General features: G+C 37.0%; 1 protein-coding gene and 1 pseudogene across 1 annotated transcript; both read right to left on the bottom strand.

Moving 5' to 3' along the window:
* Window positions 1-437: 437 nt before the first annotated feature.
* LOC147357185 (olfactory receptor-like protein OLF2) lies at window positions 438-4426 on the bottom strand. Its single transcript, XM_086345845.1, has one exon. It carries the CDS (start codon window positions 3962-3964, stop codon window positions 2987-2989), a length of 978 nt encoding a protein of 325 aa, XP_086201971.1. The 5' UTR covers window positions 3965-4426; the 3' UTR covers window positions 438-2986.
* Window positions 4427-13480: 9054 nt separating this feature from the next.
* Window positions 13481-14422, bottom strand: LOC147357184 (olfactory receptor 8U9-like; annotated as a pseudogene).
* Between the last annotated feature and the right edge of the window lie 11445 nt (window positions 14423-25867).

The following is a 25867-nucleotide window of genomic DNA, read 5'->3' as shown; positions in this document are numbered from 1 at the left end:
CGTTATAGTTAACCCCCTGGTCCTTTTGTAGATGTAAGTAATCAAGAAAAGAGACAAACCTTCCTAGGACTGCATGAGGCCAACAGACTCTGAGAAATATTCTCCAATTTTGTTTAAATGAAAAAAAAATTGACAACAATACATTTGCAAAGCACTATATAGTTTTGCAGTGTCCTTTCATCGAACTAAATCAGACTGTTTTCAATCCAACTTGTGTAGTATTTATGACCATGTTTGTGGCTTTCTTGATGGCTGAGATGGTAAAGAATTAACCTGCAATGCAGGATACCTGGGTTTGATCCCTGGGTCAGGAAGATACCCTGGAAAAGGGAACGGCTATCCACTCCAGTATTCTTGCCTGGAGAATTCCATAAACAGAAGATCCTGGTGGGCTCTACAGTCCATGAGGTCGCAGAGTCAGGCACAACTGAGTGACTAACACTTTGCTACTTCTGTCTAACACTAACAAAATGATATACTCTGGGTGAAGCAAGGGTCTGATAATTGGGTGGTTCACATAACTTGTCTTTTGACAAGATTGCTGTGTTTTTTGGTTTGTTTTGTTTTTCAATGATGTAGAAATGTTGTTATACCCTGTGTTAGAGAAGAGTAGTAAATAAGAAGCACAAGTGATGAATATATTGCTTTCTTATTCCCCCTGTGGAGAGGGCAGAACTATAGCCAGTTCTGAATATAAGAAGTCCTCACTTCCCCATTAACCTCTCAAGTCCCTCCAACCTCATCATAGGAGGGATAGATGGTTCATGTTTCAGGACCCGCTGGGACAGAGAGGGTGGTGATTTTTGGATAAGAGGGTGGAAGGGGCTCTATGAACTTAATGCTGAGATGCACATAGAGTAACATGCCAGTGCTGACCATTCTTCTGCTTGGAAGTTGCAGTTATACCAGGGAGATGATGAAGAGCATTTGAGATCCAGTTGCAGAGATGCTGGTAGCAAGGGTCATAGAGGCAAGGCAGAAGGCCTGGTTTGCTGCATGAGTCCTTTCTGCCCTAACCTACTCTCTTCCACACTTTGTATTCTGCCATAACGGTTTCATAAGACACATAACATAAATACTCTCATGGTCACACTTCTGTAACCTCAGAGACATTCACATCTGAGCTGTGGCCCCACTCCAATTCTCTAAACATTTTAACATTGTTTGATTGTTTTATTTGAGCCAGATTTCTCTTCAGTATCTCTGAGTTCTGCCTTTCTTTGGTTTAAGAATTACTTGTCTTTGGAAGGACAATGGAATTCTATGTCCCCCTGTTATATTTTACCCAAACCAATTATGTGATATATAATGTCATCAGTTAGTCAGTTGAGTCACTCAGTTGGGTCTGACTCTTTGTGACCTCATGGACTGCAGCACACCAGCCTTCCCTGTCCATCACCAACTCCCAGAGCTTGCTCAAACTCATGTCCATTGAGTCAGAGATGACATCCAACCATCTCATCCTCTGTCATTCCCTTCTCCTCCACTTGTCCTCTTATGTTCTAGGAGAATTTAAAACACAGGAATTGAATGCAGATGAGGGATACAGAAGAGCATTGGAGCAGTGGTCTAGTGATCACTGTGCAGATTTTCAACCCTAGAACTTAACTTGTATATCTGCTTAGAAAGACATAATTAAGAAAAAATACTTTCCTTTAAAACTTAAAGCATTTATAGAAATATAATATGCATGTTACACATAATGCATAGTATAACAGATAAATATTTAAAATATTAAAAAACATCTGACCATTTCCATAATGTATGTTTGCTCCTTTTATATTCCTTATTTATATATATTTAAAATAAACAACTACAACTAACTACAATAAAAATGTGTGTACTATTTCATACGTTCCTTTGTTTATATAAAATACCTTCTTTCAAAAAAGCATTAAAACATAAGGAAATCTCAAATATAAATCAAAGAAACAGCAAAGATATCAGTGCCTGTCCCAGAACTCCTGGCTTGTTCGTTGCACGCAGTTCTGTCTGCAGGAGGATTCAGCATTGCCTCCTGCCTGACCCGGATTATATAATCATCCCTGTGTCTGGTCCCTGGGTGGTGAACCCCTAGTCTCTCAGGAATAAGTAACAGATATGATGTAATTTATCATCTGATATTTCATACAAGTAAGCTGATTGCACATGGAATATAGACTTTTAGAATAGTTTGCCTTTGGTCCCCCTCTACCTTAATGCCCAATATTATACTTATTCAGAAACAGTGAATGCCTCTGATCTGCAAGCATTCCTAATTTCCAGTTCACCAATCCTTATGTAGCCACTTTGTTATCATTCAATACATTAGAAAACAAATGCATGCCCATTCACCCTCACACACTTACACAGACACACAAACACAAACACTCTCCATTAAACACATTCATGAAACAAAGATTTTGTAAAAACATCAAAAATCTCAACATATTTACATTCCATAGGGACAACTAGCTGTTTTCTACACTATTTGGCTTTTAGTTTTTAAATAAAAATGATATTAGGATTATGTGTGTATACAGGGAAGCCTGACATGCTTAAATTCATGGAATCACAAAGAGTTGGACACAATGACTGACCAACAGCAAGGCTTTTTATATTATATCATAATTACAGTCTGTTAGAAATAATTTTAATAATTATTTAATTGACATTAGTCACTTCCATTATATGGCAAGATTCATTAGTATAAAAGCAGATGGAGTTATGATGAAATAAAGCCCACATAGAGTGCAACAGCAACTTAGAAAACACTAATTTTCAGAAAATTTTAAAAAAAATTTAACACATATAAAGACTTAAGAAACACAAATTTGACAAATGAAGACTGAAAATTTTCCACAAATAAGGAATATTAAACAGAATTTAAGTTATAAAATGAAACCTGTGGCATTTAGGAAATCATACATATTGCTAGGATTGGAAGATAGTATAAATACAAATGGAGTCATACAACATTAGTCAAACCAATTTTGATTTTCATAAATCATTGTGTAACATTGGGAGGAAAATGTATATGAGCAAATTTTCGATGGAACCGTTTTTTATTTTCACATTTCATGAGAGCCTGTTTCACATCTTTGTTCCATAGGCTGTAAATCAGAGGATTTAGCATGGGAATCACAAGGATATAAAACAAGGAGGTCATTTTGTCTTCATCTAGAGAGTAGGAAGCACTTGGCCTGAAATACATGAAGAGCAGAGTTCCCTGAAAAATTGCCGCAGCAGTTAGGTGGGAGGTGCAGGTAGAGAAAGCCTTGAACCTCCCCTCAGCAGAGTGGATCTTTATCACTGCTAGGATGATGTAACAGTAAGACACAAAAAGACCTGAGAGGGTGTTCAGTTCAGTGAAGCCAAAAATGATAAATATCACTAACTCATTGACCTGTGTATCTGAGAAAGATAGCAAGAGGAGAGGAGGGACGTCACAGAAGAAATGGTTAATTTCGTTTGACCCACAGGAACATAAGTGGAAGGTTAATATTGTATTTATCGAAGCATCCATAATTCCCACCATATAAACCCCAGCCATCAGCAGGAAGCACACCTTCCCAGACATCTTGACTGTATAAAGCAAGGGGTTGCTAATAGCCATGTACCGATCGTAGACCATGACTGCCAACAGTAGACACTCAGAATCTGCAAAGGTACAGAAGATCAGGAATTGTAGAGCACAGCCATAGCAGGGGATGGATTTGTTCTTGATGAGGAAGCTTGCCAGCATCCTAGGTCCAATGGCTGTGGAATAGCAGAAGTCACTGAAGGAGAGATAGCTGAGGAAAAAGTACATGGGTGTGTGCAGCTGGGGCTCTGTTCTAACTAAAACGATCATCCCGAGATTTGCAACAAGAACAATGAGATAAACAACCAGAAACGTGGTAAATAGAGTCACTTTGATTATAGGGCTACTACTAATTCCCAAGAGAAGGAATTCTTTCAAGGAAGTGCAATTTTCCCCATCCATTCTTCTTTATTCTTCTTGTAAAAATGCTCCAGAAATGACTGAGACAATGACAGATCAATGTTTTCACTCTTTTTGAGACAAAATATTATCTGTAAATCAGATAAAATTAATTCCAGTACATTTTATTCTGAGAAAATAGCCCATACAAATTTCCCCACTATTTGATTTTAAAAGGTTAAGTGTAGGATAGGAGTTTTGAGAAAGTCTGACTCTAAATTTGGATGTCATCTATGATGTATATGACTAGTTGGAACATTCACTGCTTTATCTCAGCAATCAGTTCTTTACTGAAAGCTCATTGCATGTCAAACATAATATGAAAGTAACACCTTAATTAAAGACAAGGTTGGAGTATTCAACCTTATATTTTACAGATACCTATCCAACTAAGAATACAAGTGATTGCACTTCTTGAGTACTTAAGAATCATAATGTGTTTATTTGTTTGTTTGCTTGTTCAATCGCTAAGACATGTCTGGCTCTTTCAACTCAATATTGAAGCCTACCAGGCTCCTCTGTCCATGGGATTTACCAGGTAAGGACACTGGAGTGGGTTGCAATTTCCTTCTTCAGGGTGTCTTCCTGAATCAGGGATCAAACCCCCATCTCCTGAACTGCAGGTGGATTCCTTACCACTGACCCACCTGGGGAGCCTAGTTTGCTTATTATTATGTATTAAATAATGACAGAATGAACTTATCTCTGCAGAATGAACAATATGGTTACTGTCTCTGCTCTACTTTTTAATGTAGATATTGAGCATTAGATATATTTTAGTAAAATTGTCTCTAGAAATATTTTACTGCTTTGCCACATTATTATTACTTATGTGCAGGAGCAGTCTGGTGCCAAAAGACATGTCTCTTGACCAGATAAAGAAAAATTCTGGAAACAAGCAGAAACAAGAAACTTTAGCTAATGCATTTTCAACCCTTTAGATTTTAACCTGGCTTGTCCATTAAAAATAGATGGGACAAAAGTAACAAACATATATTTGATATAAGCTTCTATTTGTGTGTATGTTTATATGTATGTGCACGTGTGTGCTTGTATGTGCATGCACTCTGTTGATATATGAGAATTGGAGTATGAATGATGAACTGATTTTGCTTTAGACTTGAGTAAATATGGTATGTGGTTTTTATGGAATTGAATTTGCACAAATTATTAATAGTATTAGTATTGTAACAAGTCATTATGCACAGTGGCAAAGAATTTGCCTGCAATGCAGGAGACACGGCTTCAATCTGGAGCTCAGGAAGGTGCCCTGGAGAAGGAAATAGCAACCTACTCTAGTATTCTTGCTGGGAAAATCCCATGGACAGAGGAGACTATTGGGCTATGGTCCTTGCAGTCACAAAGAGTCAGACATGACTGAGTAATTGAGCACACACAACATGAACAATATGATACTTTTTACTGTTAAAATATTCAAAAAAAATCTTAAATCTTAGTTATACCTTTTCATACTGCTTAAAAAGATCAATATAGTTTTGGAAGTTTTGGCCACAGCAATCAGAGCAGAAAAAGAAATAAAAGGAATCCAAACTGGAAAAGAAGAAGTAAAACTCTCACTATTTGCAGATGACATGATCCTCTACATAGAAAACCCTAAAGACTCCACTAGAAAATTACTAGAACTAATCAATGACTATAGTAAAGTTGCAGGATATAAAATCAACACACAGAAATCCCTTGCATTCCTATACACTAATAATGAGAAAACAGAAAGAGAAATTAAGGAAACAATTCCATTCACCATTGCAATGGAAAGAATAAAATACTTAGGAATACATCTACCTAAAGAAACTAAAGACCTAGATATAGAAAACTATAAAACACTGGTGAAAAAAATCAAAGAGGACACTAATAGATGGAGAAATATACCATGTTCATGGATTGGAAGAATCAATATAGTGAAAATGAGTATACTACCCAAAGCAATTTATAGATTCAATGCAATCCCTATCAAGCTGCCAACAGTATTCTTCACAGAGCTAGAACAAATAATTTCACAATTTGTATGGAAATACAAAAAACCTCGAATAGCCAAAGTGATCTTGAGAAAGAAGAATGGAACTGGAGGAATCAACCTACCTGACTTCAGGCTTTACTACAAAGCCACAGTCATCAAGAGAGTATGGTACTGGCACAAAGACAGAAATATAGATCAATGGAACAAAATAGAAAGCCCAGAGATAAATCCACGCACATATGGACACCTTATCTTTGACAAAGGAGGCAAGAATATACAATGGAGAAAAGACAATCTCTTTAACAAGTGGTGCTGGGAAATCTGGTCAACCACTTGTAAAAGAATGAAACTAGAACACTTTCTAACACCATACACAAAAATAAACTCAAAATGGATTAAAGATCTCAATGTAAGACCAGAAACTATAAAACTCCTAGAGGAGAACATAGGCAAAACACTCTCTGACATACATCACAGCAGGATCCTCTATGACCCACCTCCCAGAATATTGGAAATAAAAGCAAAAATAAACAAATGGGACCTAATTAAACTTAAAACCTTCTGCACATCAAAGGAAACTATTAGCAAGGTGAAAAGACAGCCTTCAGAATGGGAGAAAATAATAGCAAATGAAGCAACTGACAATCAACTAATCTCAAAAATATACAAGCAACTCCTACAGCTCAACTCCAGAAAAATAAATGACCCAATCAAAAAATGGGTCAAAGAACTAAATAGACATTTCTCCAAAGAAGACATACAGAGGGCTAACAAACACATGAAAAGATGCTCAACATCACTCATTATCAGAGAAATGCAAATCAAAACCACTATGAGGTACCATTTCACACCAGTAAGAATGGCTGCGATCCAAAAGTCTACAAATAATAAATGCTGGAGAGGGTGTGGAGAAAAGGGAACCCTCTTACACTGTTGGTGGGAATGCAAACTAGTACAGCCACTATGGAGAACAGTGTGGAGAGTCCTTAAAAAACTGGAAATAGAACTGCCTTATGACCCAGCAATCCCACTGCTGGGCATACACTCTGAGGAAACCAGAAGGGAAAGAGACACATGTACCCCAATGTTCATCACAGCACTGTTTATAATAGCCAGGACATGGAAGCAACCTAGATGTCCATCAGCAGATGAATGGATAAGAAAGCGGTGGTACATATACACAATGGAGTATTACTCAGCCATTAAAAAGAAAACATTTGAATCAGTTCTAATGGGGTGGATGAAGTAAGCCAGAAGGAAAAACACCAATACAGTATACTAACGCATATATATGGAATTTAGAAAGATGGTAACAATAACCCTGTGTACGAGACAGCAAAAGAGACACTGATGTATAGAACAGTCTCATGGACTCTATGGGAGAGGGAGACGGTGGGAAGATTTGGGAGAATGGCATTGAAACATGTAAAATATCATGTATGAAACGAGATGCCAGTCCAGGTTCGATGCACGATACTGGATGCTTGGGGCTGGTGCACTGGGACGACCCAGAGGGATGGTATGGGGAGGGAGGAGGGAGGAGGGTTCAGGATGGGGAACACATGTATACCTGTGACGGATTCATTTTGATATTTGGCAAAACTAATACAATTATGTAAAATTTAAAAATAAAATAAAATTTTTAAAAATTTTTTTTTAAAAATCCAGCTTTTCCCCTTAATTTTGTTTAAGATATACATATGTAAAATTGTTTGCTAATCAAAATAAATCTGATTTGTCCTGCTTTAATAAGAAATACAGTGGAGGACAGATGTACACCCATGGCTGACTCATATCAATGTATGGCAAAACCACTACAATATTATAATTAGCCTCCAATTAAACAAATTAATTTAAAAAATACAATGTTTTTTCCATTAGATTACAGATTATTAACCAAAGGAAATAACTAAATAAAGTGTTCATTTACAAGTCTCCAAATATTTGATTCCTCAGTTTTTGAAATTTAAGGCTCTTATTCTTCATTCTTCAAATTTGGCAACTCAGAAACCTACCTACGATGAGCAAGTTCTGCTGAGCTTGCCTCTGGCAGGTGAACAATATAGACAGATCACACTTAATTTTTACTTAGTGACAGTTGGGAGTTAAATCTCTAAGGCATTTGCCCTCACTCTTCTGTGTTATGCAAGCATGTGATTAATTAGATTTCTAGTTTTGTATTTTCCCCCATGAATGCTGCAACAACTTTAGAAAAGGCTGAACTTTAATTCTTCACACTTGAAGAAAATTGATCATATCAGGAAGGTTAAATGATTTTTCAGTATGATTTATTGTGACCCCAAGTCTACATCATCTTCCTCCAGTCAAATCAGACATATAATGAAACTGAAATGGACTCTCCACTTAATTATTTTATCTGTTATTATTTCCCTTGAAATCAATAGATTTATTAAATATAGTGATTATTTATTTGTTTGTTTGTTTACCCTTAATTATTTTTAATGTTTCTTTACTGCTGAAACAATCTCCTTCACCTTCCTACTTTGGAATATAACAGTTTTTCAATGATATGTTACTAACCAATACCTTTTTTTCCTCATTAACTGTCTGTGATTTCATTTCTGAAGTCGCATGTTATCCAACAAGATTTCAATTATTTGTATAATTTCACACATATAAAATCATTTATTTTTTTTCCTCTAAATGGATTCTGCAGGAACAAAAAAAGTGAATTTTTAGATCCAGTTCTAAACTAATCTGATTCATCAGGACAGCATTGAAATCCTCAGTTACTTAGTTTCTTTGATGATCTTACACCAGAGGTTTATCTTCAGTTTATAATTATGATGGTATTAAAGAGTTATCATATTTCATCTTATAGTTTCCACTATGTTTAGCGAAGCAAAACCAAAATATTTTTATAAATAAAAATGTTGATGAAGTGATGTGCATTTAAGTTCCCTTAACAATCATTTTATTAATCTCTACATCAAAGGGTGATACAACAATAGCTGTTCAGAAACATATATAGTACTCAATATATAGCTGAAGGTAGGGCAGATTTCTGTATATGACTTTTATTCTGCAGCTTTATTGAATTTATTGATGGGTCCTAATAGTTTTATTTGTTGCCAATGTTTTTAGGATTTTCTAGATACTATATCATGAATCTTCAAGTAATGGTGTGTGTGTGTGTGTGCGCGTGCACACACGTGTGTGCACTCAGTCGTGTCTGACTCTTTGTGACCCCATGGACTGTAGCCTGGCAAGTTCCTCTGTCCATGGGATTCTCCAGGCAAGAACACTGGAGTGGGCTGCCATTTCCTTCTCCAGGTCAGGTAATGATAGTTTTATTAAAACTGTCTCCTTTTCAATTTTGATTTCTTTTATTTTTTACCTTGTCTTCTTGCTGAAACTGGGATTTTCAGCACTATACTGAATAAAATTGATGAAAATGAGCATCCTTGTCTTGCTCCTGATCTTAGATAAAATGCTGTCAGCTTTTCATTGTTGTGTTTGATGTTGATTATAGGCTTGTCATATATATCCTTTATTGTTTTTTGAGCTATGCTCTCTTTATATCAACTTCAACATCATATGTTGAATTTTGTCATTAGCTTTATTTTCATCTATTAAGATGAACATATGAGATTATTTTTTTAACTTGTTAATGTGATGTATCACACTGATTAATTTGAAAATTGAATCATCCTCATGATGACTGCTTTGAAATTTTATCATAGTTGCTTATCACCAGTTAGGTTAGTTATTCTTCTAAGGTTTTATTTTGTCCTTTTGTTTGGAATTTATTTCTCTGCTTCCTCACTTTACATGAAGTGAGGTGAAGTGAAAGTCACTCAATCATGTCTGACTCTTTGCAACCCGATGGATACACAGTCCATGGGATTCTCTAAGCCAGAATACTGGAGTGGGTAGCCATTCCCTTCTCCAGAGGAGCTTCCCAACCCAGGGATTGAACCCAGGTCTCTCACTTTGCAGGTGGATTCTTTACCAGCTGAGCCACCAGGGAAGCCCAAGAATACTGGAGCGGATAGCCTATCCCTTCTCCAGGGGATCTTTCTGATCCAGGAGTTGAACCAGGGTCTCCTGAATTGCAGGCAGCTTCTTTACCAGCTGAGCTATGTATATGTACTAGGTAAGTCAGTTATGTTTCCTATCTTTCCACCACATAGGGTTCCTGTATGTGAGCTGTGTGAGCCTTTGTGTTGTGATGGAGCCAGCTACTGTGAAAGTACTCCTAGGTGAATTGCCCTCTGGCCAGTTTGGCTAAAAGGTTCTGCCTGATACAGTGGCTCCTGGCCCATTGTTGTACAGGCTTAGGTCCTGAGGTGACTGGCTACAGGCATGGAGGGGCTAGGACTGTTCCAGGCCTGCTAGTGGACAGGACTGGGGTCCCTGTGGCTGGTCAGAGGCTTGGAGAGGTTGGGGTTCATTTCAGCCCATTGCTGGGAGAGTTCTGGTCCCTGGGCATCTAGCTGCAGCACCTGGGGCTTCTGGGTCTGATGGCAACTATCTAGTGGATGAGTAAGCACTTTGCACTAACAGAGCAGAGTGAGGACTAGGCAATGCTGGTTGTCATAAGAGTGTCCTAGTGCCCAAATGAGATCTCAGAAGTGGCTGCTGCCAGCATCTGTGTTTCCACAGGAGTTCGACTTGGCTGCTGCTTCTACAAGAGGCTCTCCAAGATCAGCAAATGGATCTGATCTGGGCTCCCTTAAAATTAAGGCCTTTACACTCACACTCAGAATGCATGAGATCATGTGCAGACCCTTTAAGAATTGAGTCTGTTTCCTGCAGCCATCCAGCTCTCTCATAGGCACGCCTTTCCAGCTTTCAAAGCCAGACCTTCTGGGCTTGTTTTGCAGTGGAGGGGCCCTGGGCGAGGCAGTCCAATGGGAGCTCAGCCCCTTCACTCCCTTGGGGAGAGACTCTGCAGTTGTCTCCATCCCTCCATTTGTGAGCTGCCCGCCTGGGGTGTGGGTCTGACCATGCCATGTCTCCGTCCCTCCTCCCCATTTCACAGTGGTCCTTCTCTGTATCTTTAGGTGTGGAAATCTTTTCTTCCAGTCTTCAGGTATTATCATAAATAGTTGCTCTGTAAATAAATATCAACAGTGTTTTTATATCATCATATAATTTTCTATGAAATATGTCAATACCCACCTCCACTAACACACTATCATTGTGAATCCTCTGGTTATTAAACATCAATACCAGTGATGTCTTTCACTTTAATTTTAGCTACTGTGTAGTTTTTTTCTCATGGCTAATACATTTGATTACCCATTTAAAAAAGGCAGAATGAAATAATGGTTTAATGGGTCCAGCTTGATGGCATTAAGACTCCTGAAACACATGCTGTCTTATGATTGCCACTTTCATCCAAGGTCTATTGTAATGAATATGCTTAAAGAGAAAAAACACGCACACCAAAAGAATTGGCTATTGTCTTGATAGGTTCATACCAATGTAGCTACAGAATGTGGTAGCAGGAATAGACAAGAAAGATTATTCTGTCTAAGCCCATCTTTTAGCAGAGTAGACACTATATCCCAAAGAGAAAAAATGATTTGTTGTAGGTCACTTTGCTAGCGAGCTGAAATACAAATTCAGACCCAATTCCGTTATGGTTTTTTCAGTTCATAGAATGCTGAAGAAGATGACTTCAAACTAGGTTAAATTTGCTGCCTCTTAAGATCAAGCCACACACTTATTGATGTAGTGAGTATTAATACACCCAGAAGAAGTATCACACATACACAGGCACAGATATGCACACTATATTTTCATACTTTAAAAATGTCAATCAGACAGAACATTGAGTGTTTACTGCTTGATAATTTTCTTAAGATTAAACACAAATAGAACCAGAAAATCCTATTAAAGCAGTCTTTAAAGAAAAGAGTTAAAAATACAATGGTAAAGAGATTAAGAGATGTCTCTTTATCTTATACATATATGTGAAATATAGTCATTGAATCTAATTTTATGAAACACAGAAAGGTTTAATTTTTATAGACATGAATATGTTTAGTATGTTTTTATTAAAGTAAATTGAATGTGGAAGGAGTTGGACTGTAATTAATTTCCTGATATGTGAAATATTCTATGAACAGCAAATATATTATCTGGAATATAAAATAAAATATCTTAGAGTAATATATACTTTTGTGTTAAAACTCAATTCAATCAGTAATTGAAAGCAAATAACCTGCTGATAATTATGTTTTAATGTGTTGCTTTATTCTTATGATATATTAAAGTACATAATATTCAGCACTTTTTATGCCTAATGAGATATATAGAATTAGAAAAGAAATTAAATTGAAAACCTTGTATAACTCATTATCCCATCCTCTTGGAATCAGAAAAGAGTGATTCCATGTTCATTTTTGGTGATGTAAAATAAAATGAGTGGTCATGACAACCTGATATAATGTTAAGTGTTTCATAAATGGATTAACTGCTAATTTATTACTGTGAGAACAACCTGAAGTACTTAATTTAGTGTTACAAAGTGAGGATTACTAAGTATCCATCTACTTGGCAATCACCACTATTTAAATTGTTAACGATACAGTTCCTGTTTACTTCATGAATACAGAGAGAGAATATAAGTACTTACAAATAGAGTACTAATGCAAATACTACTTTTTTCCCCATTGAACACAAATTTTTTAATAACCATTCCTTTACAACTGCAACTATATTAACCAGGTTTTTTCCCCTAATTTTAAGAAGAATAATGCTATGAGCACATGAAAAGAGATGGAGTCTTCTTTTCTAGTGAGCTTTAGAGAAGGTCCTGGTACATTGCCCCCAACTCCCATTCATGTAGTTACTATAAAGTTGTTCCCACTGATGTAATCAGGGCAGAATGACGAAGAATAGAAGATTGAGAAATTCTCTACATCCAATGACCCCTGCCTCTGATATATATTTAATCTATGCCAAAAGATAAAAGCATAAGTGAATTTTGTCTAAAATAGATATTCTGGAATAACCTATTAAAAATAGATTTTTTTTAATTTCAAAAATTGGCAAAACTCATTTTTACATCAATGAAACTTTGAGTTAAGGTAGGAGGTTTTTCTTTTCTTTCTTTCTTTCTTTATTTTTATTAGTTAAGTACTACTAAGTATCATGATGGAACATGTGTTACTATTACACAAGAAAGGCAAAAACAAACCTTTTAACCCACTAACTCTCACTTTTGAGGGAGAAAGTTTATTAATCCCATTGTTTTTAAAAAATTATTGGAATATTTGGACCACAAATTGAGTTGGTGTGGGAAGAAGGATTGCTCTGCCCATGATATCTCTCTGAAGCATACACATGAACAGAGAAGAGATATAATATATCTTTTCTAAAGAACAGCAAAGTGAATCCATTACTATTCTTCCTTAGTTTAGAGAGACAATGAAGACAAATAATTTCTGACCCCCACATTCATTTTAGATATAAAGATAAGCGATGGAAAATATCTAAAAGTTGTATTGGTGAGACCACCAGACTCAGTCAAAGTACCTGAACATTAGCTATCAAAATCTTTAAATAAATCATTTTGGGTAAAAATGTAATTTAGTGACAATTGCTCTTTTCAGTGCAGTTTTCACATCCGTGTTTCTTAAACTGTAGATCAGTGGATTTAACACTGGGATGAAAACAGTGTGGAAGACAGAGGCGGTTTTGTCTGTGTCCATAGAGTAACTGGAGCTGGGTCTGAGATACATGAGCAGGAGCATGCCAAGAAATATAGCCACAGTGGTTAACTGGGAGGGACATGTAGAGAAGGCTTTGCATCTCCCCTTGGCTGAGTTCATTCTATGGTTGTTATGATGTAGCTGCAGGAGACGAAGACAATGATGATACTGCAACCCAGAACACAGCTGCTATAAGGGAACATCACAATCTCACTGATGGTTGTATCTGAGGAAAACAGGACTAATAAGGGTGGGAAGTTACAGAAAAAAATGATTGATGACATTGGAATTGCAGAATGACAACTGAATTGTGCAACAGGTAAAAAACTGCTGGATAGATCAAAGGTTCTAAGTACACAAAAACTACAAGCTGGGTACAGAATCTCCTGGACATGACAACTGCATAAAGAAGTGGATTACAAATGGCTACATAGTGATCATAAGCCATGATAGTCAACATGAGACATTCCACATCTGCAAAGGTCCCAAAACAATACATCTGAAAGCACACAAATTAAATGAAATCTTCTTTAGCTCAGACGAGAAATCAGCCAGCATACTGGGATAGACAGTGGAGGAGCAGCAAACATCACAGGAGCACACATTGCTCAGGAAATAAGACATGGATGTGTGGAGCCTAGGGTCCACCTTGATCAGCAGGACCATCCCTACATTGGCAACCACAGCTATGCTGAAAACCAGCAGTAAGAGAATGAAGAGCGCCTGCTGCACATCCCATCTGCCAGAAAGTCCTAGCAGTACGAACTCTGGAAACAGAGTTCAGTTCTCTGCAGCCATCACTCACATCTGGGAATCCCTGGTTATGAAAGAGGAGATGGAAGTGGAGGATGTTATCATCTTACTATCTTAGTATTTTAGTTGCTGGTCCTTTCTGTATTTCAGTAATTAAGAAAAGAGATAATGCTAGGACTATGTGAGACAAACTGACTCCTTGAAAATTTATCTATTTTAGTATAAATCAATAATAATAATAATGATATCACTTACATAGCACTGTACTATTTGTGGCATTCTTTCATCTAAATTATTTCCATGTCAGCCTTATTAGTGTGTATGACAATTTTTGCTACTTTTACTTATATTAAGAAATTGATGTCCTCAGATTTGAGGCAGTAATTCTTAAATTAATTTGTCCAGATAACCCACATATTCTGACATTGTTGCTCTTTTCAGTATTGCAGAAATATTGTTTTATCCTGAAATAGAGAAGAATAGTTAATGAGCGGTGTAAATAATGGATGTGTCCCTTTTGTTATTTCTCATCATGCACAACTATGGAACAGGCAGAGCTATTCCATTTTCCTGGATATAACATGCTCTTGTGTCCCCATAGGTCTTTTTTTTTTTCCTGTATCCAGTGTACATTCTTACTGTTGTTGTCATTTAGCTGCTAAGTCATGTCTGACTCTTTTGTGATCCCATGGACCAGGCTTCCCTGTCCATGGGATTTTCCAGGTAAGAATACTGAAGTGGGTTGCCATTTCCTTCTCAGGGGATCTTCCCTATCCAGGCATTGAACCTCAGTCTCCTGCATTGGCAGGCAGATCCTTTACCACTGAACCACTGGGGAAGTCCAGTATCCACTAACAAGTATCAGTTAACCAGAGCAGGGAGGGAACTGAAGAAGGTGGAGGTGTCTCCATAAGTTACATGCTGGACAGCACTCCCCTAACACTGAGCTATTGCTCAGGGGACATTATGAAGAATGTTTGGGACTTAACGTAGAGCTCCTGGTAAGACAGGTGACTCTGAGGCAGAAAAGGCAGTATGGTTTCCTGCATGAGTTATTTGGCCGTAATTAACTAGAATCTACATAATCTACTCACCAATAGATCAGATATGTAAGATGTTTGGTAAAATTTCTCCTATGTCCCTCAGTCCCACATATGCAGAAATATTTACATATTAATGATGTCTCCATCCCAATCCCCCGGAAACTGTAATATTGGTTTATTGTTTTCTTTGATCCCTATTCTTCAGTATTTCTGAAATCTGCCTCTCTCTGGTTTAAAGGAGTTGATGTTTCTTGAATTCCCTGCCCCAGTCTTACATTCTACACAATAAATTATGTTATATACAATGTCACAAATATTCTCCTCTGTTCTTTTAGAATATTCAAAGAGTAGAGTTGCATGTGTATGCACTGTTGATATAAGAAAATTGGGATGTGGTCTGACTTTTATTCTTTCTAGGCTTAAGTATTCGGAGAAGGCAATGGCAACCCACTCCAGTCTGGGAAATCACATGGACAGAGGAACCTGGTAGGCTGCAGTCCATGGGGTCGCTAAGAGTCAGATACAACTGAGCGACTTCACTTTCACTTTTCACTTTCATGCATTGGAGAAGGAAATGGCAACCCACTCCAGTGTTCTTGCCTGGAGAATCTCAGGGACAGGGGAGCCTAGTGGGCTGCTATCTATGGGGTCACACAGAGCCAGACACGACTAAAGTGATTTAGCAGCAGCAGCAGGCTTAAGTATTCTGGTGGATTTCCCAGGTGGTTCAGAGGTAAAGAATCTTGGGTGGGAAAGATCTCTTGGAGAAGGAAATGGCAACCCACTCCAGTATTTTTGCCAGGAAAATTCCATGGACAGAGGAGCCTTGTGGGCTACAACCCATGGGGTGGCAAAGAGTTGGACATGACTTAGAGACTAAATAACAATAAAGAATTATAGCATTTGGATATCATAAATATTGTGTTATGGACTTGGATTTATACATATTGGTAGTTGTAATATGTTATCTCTACTATTATTTTAAAAAGACAAGAGCAAGTTTACCTGTACAATGATATTATTTGCAACAGTGAAAAATGGTTTGCATATCGACCTTGATTCAGTTCAGTTCAGTCACTCAGACGTGTCCAACTCTTTGCAATCCCATGAACTGCAGCACACCAGGTCTCCCTATCCATCACCAACTCCTGGAGTCCACTCAAACCCATGTCCATCGAGTCAGTGATGCCATCCAACCATCTCATCCTCTGTCATCCCCTTCTCCTCCTGTCCTCAATCTTTCCCAGCATCAGGGTCTTTTCCAATGAGTCAGCTCTTCACATCAGGTGGCCAAGGTATTGGAGTTTCAGCTTCAACATCAGTCTTTCCAATGAACACTCGGGACTGATCTCTTTTAGGATGGACTTGTTGGAACTCCTTGCAGTCCAAGGGACTCTCAAGAGTCTTGTCCAACACCACAGTTCAAAAGCATCAATTCTTCGGTGCTCAGCTTTCTTTATAGTCCAGCTATCACATCCATACATGACTACTGGAAAAACCATAGCTTTGAGTAGATGGAACTTTGTTGGCAAAGTAATGTCTCTGCTTTTTAATATGCTCTCTAGGTTGGTCATAACTTTCCTTCCAAGGAATAAGCGTCTTTTAATTTCATGGCTGCAATCACCATCTGCAGTGATTTTGGAGCCCAGAAAAAAAAAAAAAAAACACTTGATTAAAATAGAAAAAAACTAAAATATTTAATATTCTTCTACAAATTATAAATGAGGTTTGTCAAAATCACACAGGTTTAACAAGTATCTTTGTTAAGTTATTACATTACAGTGTTTATATAACTGAGCAAGCAAGTATAAAATGACTCATTTGAAAATTTTCAGTACTTCTTCACTTTTCTACAAAAGCAAGTCTCTCTGCCACTTTCTGTATTCTTTAAATTTATCCATTTAGAAACCTACCTGCAATGAACAAGTCTTCAGTCTTTTCACTCTGGTACATGTACCATAGGCAGGTTGCTTTTTATTTCTGTCTGGCGACTGTTGGGACTTAAGTCTCTAAAGCTTCAGCTTTTATATTTTTATGTTATAAGAACATGGTTAATTAGAGCTCTAGTTCTGTATTTTCCCATGTGGATGCACAACAGCTTTAGCAAGGGTTGAGCTTTTAACACTTCCTTCTTTTCACAAAATTGATCACTGTCAGAAATTTATCAGAATTTGTTTTAGTACTATGCTTTATGGATACAAAAAATCTACATTCTTCTCCCATGAAAAGAGATACTTAATGAAATTAAAATAGATTTTTTCATTAACGATTTTCATCTCTTTCTCATTGCTGATCTAGTTTCTTCCATTTTTAAAGATTCCCTTCATTTCTCATTTATAGATATGACAATCTTACAAATTGCTTTATTCATTAGTCATGGTCTGAGACCTTTTCCTCAAGGACATGTCAGTCACCCTTATTTCAATAATTGTGTGTGTGTGTGTGGCTTCAGAATAATTTTCCTTTCTTCTAAGTTATGACTAGCCTAATAGTTAAATGAACATAAGACAGAGTAATGGGAGAAAAACAAATTTACTTTTCTACATATGGAAGTCCCCTAAAAAATGATGAGATTCAAAGTGACCAAAGCAGAAAGCTTTTATTCATTTTAGGCAAGAAAGTGGTAATTTGTGAGGGGTTGATGAGACAAAGGTGTTTAGGCTTAGGACAGTAATTAGTAAGCACCTGGTCCCACCACTTCATGACAAATAGATGGGGCAAAAATGGAAACAGTGGCAGAGTATATTTTCTTGGGCTCCAAAATCAGTGTGGACAGTGACTAAAGTATGAAATTAAAATATGCTTGCTTCTTGGAAGAAAAGCTATGACAAATCTAGAAAGTGAAAGAAAAGTGAAGTCACTCAGTCGTGTCTGACTCTGTGTGACCCCATGGACTGTAGCCAACCAGGCTCCTCTGTCCATGGGATTTTCCAGGCAAGAGTACTAGAGTGGGTTGACATTTCCTTCTTCAGGGGATCTTCCCAACCCAGGAATCAAACCCAGGTTTCCCTCACGGTAGACAGACGCTCTAGACAGCATGTTAAAAAGCAGAGACTTCACTTTGTCGACAAAGGTCTGTACAGTCAAAGCTGTAGTTTTTCCAGGAGCCGCATATGGATGTGACAGTTGGACTAAAAAGAAGGTTGAGCACCAAACTGATGCTTTAGAAATGTGGTGCTGAAGAAGACTCTTCTTTTTTTTTTATTTTTTAACTTTACAATATTGTATTGGTTTTGCCATATATCAACATGAATCCGCCACAGGTTTACATGTGTTCCCCATCCTGAACCCTCCTCCCTCCTCCCTCCCCATACCATCCCTCTGGGTCGTCCCAGTGCACCAGCCCCAAGCATCCAGTATCGTGCATCGAACCTGGACTGGCATCTCGTTTCATACATGATATTATACATATTTCAATGCCATTCTCCCAAATCACCCCACCCTCTCCCTCTCCCACAGAGTCCAAAAGACTGTTCTATACATCAGTGTCTCTTTTGCTGTCTCGTATACAGGGTTATTGTTACCATCTTTCTAAATTCCTTATGTATGCGTTAGTATACTGTATTGGTGTTTTTCTTTCTGGCTTACTTCACTCTGTATAATAGGCTCCAGTTTCATCCATCTCATTAGAACTGATTCAAATGTATTCTTTTTAATGGCTGAGTAATACTCCATTATGTATATGTACCACCGCTTTCTTATCCATTCATCTGCTGATGGACATCTAGGTTGCCTCCATGTCCTGGCTATTATAAACAGTGCTGCGATGAACATTGGGGTACACATGTCTCTTTCCCTTCTGGTTTCCTCAGGGTGTATGCCCAGCAGTGGGATTGCTGGTTCATAAGGCAATTCTATTTCCAGTTTTTTAAGGACTCTCCACACTGTTCTCCATAGTGGCTGTACTAGTTTGCATTCCCACCAACAGTGTAAGAGGGTTCCCTTTTCTCCACACCCTCTCCAGCATTTATTGCTTGTAGACTTTTGGATGGCAGCCATTCTTACTGGTGTGAAATGGTACCTCATAGTGGTTTTGATTTGCATTTCTCTGATAATGAGTGATGTTGAGCATCTTTTCATGTGTTTGTTAGCCATCTGTATGTCTTCTTTGGAGACTCTTGAGAGTTCCTTGTATAGCAAAGAGATTAAACCAGTCAATCCTAAAGGAAATCAACCTTGAATATTCACTGGAAGGACTGATGTCAAAGCTGAAGCTCCAATACTTTGCCCACCTGATGTGAAGAGTCAACTCACTGTAAAAAAGCCTGATGCTGGGAAAGACTGAGGGCAGAAGGGGATGTCAGAGGATGAGATGGTTGGATGGCATCACTGACTCTATGGACATGAGTTTGAACAAACTCAGGGAGATGATGAAGGACAGGGTTGCCTGGCGTGCTTCAGTCCATGGGGTCGCAAGGAATTGGACAGGACTGAGAGACTGAACAACAGCAGCAACAAGCAAATCAATAAAAAAGTAACAAGGTTTGGTCACGCAGCCTTCTTGGCCCATAAATTCCCTGTTTCTTGTGACATAATTGCCTTCTACCCTCTGGTACAGAGAGGGGAACTTTCACATGAGAGATTTATTTCCTGCTTTCAGGGCTACAAAGGAGAATCAGAGTGTCCTTTTCCCACTGCTCTTTCTTAAGTAACTTTAATTCAAAGTATTAATATGCCAAAGCAGCATATTTTGGGGTGATATAGTCTGCTCTCCTTCAATGGCATAATATCTATCACACATAGTTCACTCTTTATTTAATTTCCTATTCTGTTTATATACAAATAAATCTCATTTTATCATGCTTCATTTTATTGTTTTGTGGTTAGCTGTATTTTTATTTATTTTTTTTAACAAGCTGAAGGTTTGTGGTCACTCTGCATCAACCAAGTCTGTCAGCACACGTTTTCCAACAGAATTTATTCACTTCATATCTCCATGTCACATGTTGATAATTCTCACAGTTTTTGAACTGTCTCATCATTAATCTATTTGTTCTGTTGATCTGTGATCAGTGATTTTTGATGTTACTATTACAGCTCATTGAAAACTCAGATGATGATTAGCATTTCTTCTTTTTTTCAAAGTGATCAAGTACTTTTAAATTATGGTATTTGCTTTTTTTAAGACATAAGGCAACTGAACATTTAATAGATTATGATATTATGTGAATGTTCCTTTAACATACACTGGGAAACCAAGCATTTCTTTTGACTCTCTTTACTGTGATATTCACTTTATTGTGGTAGGCTGGAACTCAACCCACAGTATCTCCAAGGTCTGTCTGTAGGTGTACATTCCTACAATCCATAAGAAGATTTCCATAAGTAATTGCTCCATGAATGTGTGTTTTTAAATATTTTCCTGTTGCTCTGCTGGTGAATGTTCTTTATCTCTGGTGATATAAGGCTTGTAGATGTTCAACAACAACTAAGAATAAACAGCATTTGAAAGTTTTTTCTACTAATACAGTTCATATGAACAAAGATAATATTTTATTAAAAACATGTGTTGGGATACTTCTATCAAAAAAAATCTAATGTCCATTTTTTTCTAAAATATCCTTTGTGTGTTACTCATAGGAACAGAGAGAATGATGGTTACCAGGAGATGGGGGTGGGGGATTGTACACAATTGCATTGTAAGAGAAATTAGTTCTTTATCTCATGTACAGCATTGGGATTAAAGCTACAATACTGTATTATATATTTTAAAGTTACTAGGATACTAGATCATAATGATCCCTCAACAAAAATAAACAATAATTATATGACTGATGCAGGTGTTAGCTAAAGGTATAATGGTAATCCTGTTCTAATTCATAGATTACTAAATAAATACTGTACTACAAAATTTCATGAAGCAAAGGAAATAGCTAAAATATTGTCCCTGAAGTTGTGCAGCATAGCAGCCTTAGGGGATATGCTCTTTATTTTTTGTGTTCAGAGTGATAATTTATAATATATGAATCATTTCAGGATGCTGACAAGCATAAATTCTATGTATTCATTAAATCCTTCTCCTGAATGTAACATAAAGTCTTCTTACTGTGAGTTTTGCTTACCACAATTTATTTCTTTACCACAGAAAAGGTAAATGCAAAATTTTTGTGTATGGGAAGTAATTTATGAAGATAAATACAAGCTAGTATATGTTTACAAATGCTCCAGGGAATTTTTTCCTCTGAAATCTCACTGAGAACTAGATAGAGACCTAGTTTTATTTTTAGGGTCCTATAAACCTAGAACCCACTGTAGACTAAAATCATTAAAATAAAATATTCTTGATATGTGATAAAGAATACCTGAATGATATATTAATTGTTACCTTATTGGAATTATTAGAGTGATGATGTCTATATAAATATACTTAATTTACATTACAGGAGATATTGCTGAGGCCAAGTGCAAGCAAAGTAATTATAATAATTTGCTACATACTAAACTGAAGGTGTTTGTGTCACTCAAGAGCTTTACTACCATTATCTAGTTACATATTTGAAGGTTGGAGTTTGTCCTTGTTCACTTCATTATGATTCCTTTGCAAAATCACTTTTTCCATAAGACACTTCTCTATTTCCCGGGATATAAAATCTCTTAGGATCTCACTCCGTTGAAATAGGATTTAAATTTAGCTTCCTAAACATGGCCATCTCTGCAGACCATTTAGTATAACTTCCTGCCATTATGAGGGAATGAGCTGCTGTGGCTATATTATTATTAAAAATTGGATAATTAGCTTAACAAACGGTTTTACATTTAATTGAAGTTGACTTTCTTACATTACAGAAGAAAATCATGTAGTTAAAATTTAATACATCAGAGACAAGCAATTGAGAAAGAAATATCTACATGATTCCCTTGTGCCACTATGCCTCTATTTGTAATACTCTATAGGCAACAGTTTATTTATTAATATAAACACTTGCCTTTAGAAAATAATTGTGTGCCACTGAGTCATGGGCCAATGTGTGTAAGTTCAGTGTACCAAGAGGGGTACCAAGGAGTACAAGATTCATTAAATCTCTTTGTTGCTGGGAAAAGTATTAGAAGTACACATGGGTTAAAAAGGGGGTTAAATCAGACATTTTTGCATTACTAAATAATCTATGAAGGTTGCACTATTTATTTCACAAAAATATACTACACTATTATGTATATCTTATGGACTCTATGGGAGAGGGAGAGGGTGGGGAGATTTGGGAGAATAGCATTGAAACATGTATAATACCATGTATGAAATGAGTCACCAGTCCAGGTTCGATGCACGGTACTGGATGCTTGGGGCTGGTGCACTGGGACGACCCAGAGGGAGGGGAGGAAAGGGAGGAGGGTGGAGGGTTCAGGATGGGGAACGCGGGTATACCTGTGGCGGATTCATTTTGATATTTGGCAAAACTAATACAATATTGTAAAGTCTAAAAATAAAATAAAATTTAAAAAAAAAAGAATTTCTAGGGATAAAAATTTATAATAATTCCGAAGTTTCTGGTAATGGCAAACTGACTTTACTTTTGGAAAATGTTTTTGATGTGCCATGAACAAATCAGTTCAGTCACTCAGTCGTGTCCAACTCTTTGCAACCCCATGGACTACAGCATGCCAGGCTTCCTAGTCCATCACCAATTCCTGGAGCTTGCTTAAACTTATGCTATATAGAGAACACTTAAATAATAACTATATAGATAAACATTTTTCCAAAATGTTACCTGTATAGCTAGGTAAGTAAGACCAAGAAGTAACAATTTCTACAATTAACAAAGCCTTCTATAAACTCCCTCCTAAATGGCTAATCTCTTACCTCCAAAGAGTAGATACTTTCTTGACTTTTACTGTAACAGATCAGCTTTGTATTTTTTTGAACCAGACATAATTAGATGTCTATAGCATGCACTATTTTGTTCAATTACATGCAATCCATCCCTGCTGTTGCATGCAGTTTCAGTACATTCATTGTCATTGAAATATCTTAATTCTTTGTGCATATGCATCATTTATCTACTTTAATGTTGATGAACAATCATATTTGCCACCAATTGGTAAGTGAGTATACTATGAAAAGCATATGAATTAAATATATAGAAAGTGAAGAAAATGGTTAGAATTGGAATTATATCATGCAAGACAAAATATTTTGAGGCTAGCTTTCCCTTTCTATGGAAAATCAAGCCAGAAATCTCTTACAGGTCCTTAGCTCAAGCCCCTATTTGAATCACAAATTCTGTGGGGTGTTCACATTAAATGACTATTTATCCTCCACATTCTATTTAGGGCCAGGGACCTCACACATTGTACAAGCCAATCAATTTAAGACACCCTTTTTTGAGATTAAAATTCTTCATTTAATATGCAACATTTTATTTTCTTCAGTTCACTCATTAGCCTTAGATTTGCTCTTAAGAGCTAAATGCAGATGAAATCTGATTTTAGACACATTAGCATTTTTTATAGGAGAGTAATGTGCTAATTGTATAATCTTTATACTTCTGAGATTGACACCCATCTTTGTGTCAGGCTTCATTCTGAATCAATCTCACCTCTGCCATGCTGCTGTTCAATATAGTATCTAGAAGGTAGATAAACATTTCAGGAGAAGGAAATGCCAACTCCTCCAGTACTCTTGCCTGGAAAATCCCATGGACAGAGGAGCCTGGTAGGCTACAGTCCATGGGGTAGTGAAAAGTCAGACACAACTGAGTGACTTCACTTTCACATTTCACTTTCATGCATTGGAGAAGTAAATGGCAACCCACCCCAGAATTCTTGCCTGGAGAATCCCAGGGATGGAGGAGCCTAGTGGGCTGCCATCTATGGGGTCACACAGAGTCGGACATGACTGAAGTGACTTAGCAGCAGCAGCAGCAGATAAACATTTCAAAAGGTAATAACATTCAAAAGGATTGAGAAAATAATATAAATAAAAGAAACACCTCCTCATTTTCTATACCAACACATCCCACTACCTGTCTCAGAATCCTAGAAAAGCTATTACTCTGGAGTCTCATTCTCCTACTTGGGCTTTAGCAAAACCAGTACAATATTGTAAATTAAATAAATAAAACTGAAAAAAATTAGTAAATAAAATGTTTTCACTCAAAGGCATCTTACGAAGGCACTTGGATAGACTTAGTTACCGAATTATTTTTGGCTTATTTTATTGTAGCAAACACTCAAGAATGCATTTGATTCTTACAGGGTCCTTCAAATGAATGCTTATGCTTCTGTTTACTAAATAAGCCACTTTGAGCGATTCAATCACCAGCAAACTATAGTAGAGCTTTGTGAAGTTTTCAAATATCTTCTAACCAGAGAAGAGTTCTTTGGTTTAATTATTAAAAAAAAAAAAATCATCTGTATGTCTTTACATACAGTAACTTTCCATTACTTTCAGTATTCACAACCAGTTTATGTACTTAGATATAAGGTATGTGTATTTTTGTGTGAGTTTATGCTCAGTCATGTCTGACTCTTTGTGACCCCCTAGGCTGTAGCCTGCCAGTTCCTCTGTCCATGGAATTATCCAGGTAGGAATACTGCAGTGGGTTCCCTTTCCCTTCTCCAGGGGATCTTCCTGACTCAGGGATCAAACCTGCACTTCCTGCATCTCCTGCATTGGCAGGTATATTCTTCACAACTGTGCCATCTGGGAAGCAGATATAAAGTACAAAACATGTGTTTAAGGCACATGCATTTAAAGCTATCAGTAATTTTTTTTGCTTTATTGTGAATAAATTTTCAATAAAATTAACTTCTTTCTTTCTCCTTTTCTCTCTCTCTTTCATTCATTTACCCACTTGCTATATATCTCCTGGTTAACAGTCCTTAAAATCAGGATGTTCATAATCCTACATTGAAGGAAATGATTTATAAAACAGATACAACAATGATCTGAAGCACAGGCTGGTGTGAGAATCAAGCTCAGAGCTTGCAGGAGAGACAGACAATCCCTGGAGGAGGTAACTGGGTTGTAAACTGCAGCACTCCAACCTGGACATACTGAGTTTCCTTAAATGACACGGTCTTGTCCACCTCACAGTCACTCTAACTGTCCAACCATCCGCACAAAATGCTTTGTCTGCTGAGTTGCATCTCTGTTACTTCCTACTTATCTCTTGGATACCAAACTAGTTGTGTTCATTTTCAGGAAGCAATTTTTAACTTTCTGCACTACATTTGAACAATGTGCTTTGGGTTTATGTTGTCCAGTCTTTTTACATTATGGTGCAAATATAGTTAATTATAAATAATGTGAATAATTATCTAATTAACACCTATCACTTCCATTAGAAAAGATTAATTTGTGTAAAAACTGCTAGATTTACCATTAAATTCAGAGGAAACAAAAACTTGACAAACTAACAGTTAAGAACTTTTCCGCAAATAGGGAGTCTTAAATATAAGTTCAAGACATAAAATGGAAGCATAGAGTATATAGGAAACAACACATTTT

This window comes from Bos grunniens, chromosome 16, assembly GCF_055505025.1.
Source record: "Bos grunniens cultivar Pamir isolate PY7600 chromosome 16, Bosgru_T2T1.0, whole genome shotgun sequence".
Taxonomy (NCBI): domain Eukaryota; kingdom Metazoa; phylum Chordata; class Mammalia; order Artiodactyla; family Bovidae; genus Bos; species Bos grunniens.
Note: the sequence above shows the minus strand (reverse complement) of the source record. Positions and strands in the feature narration are given on the sequence as shown.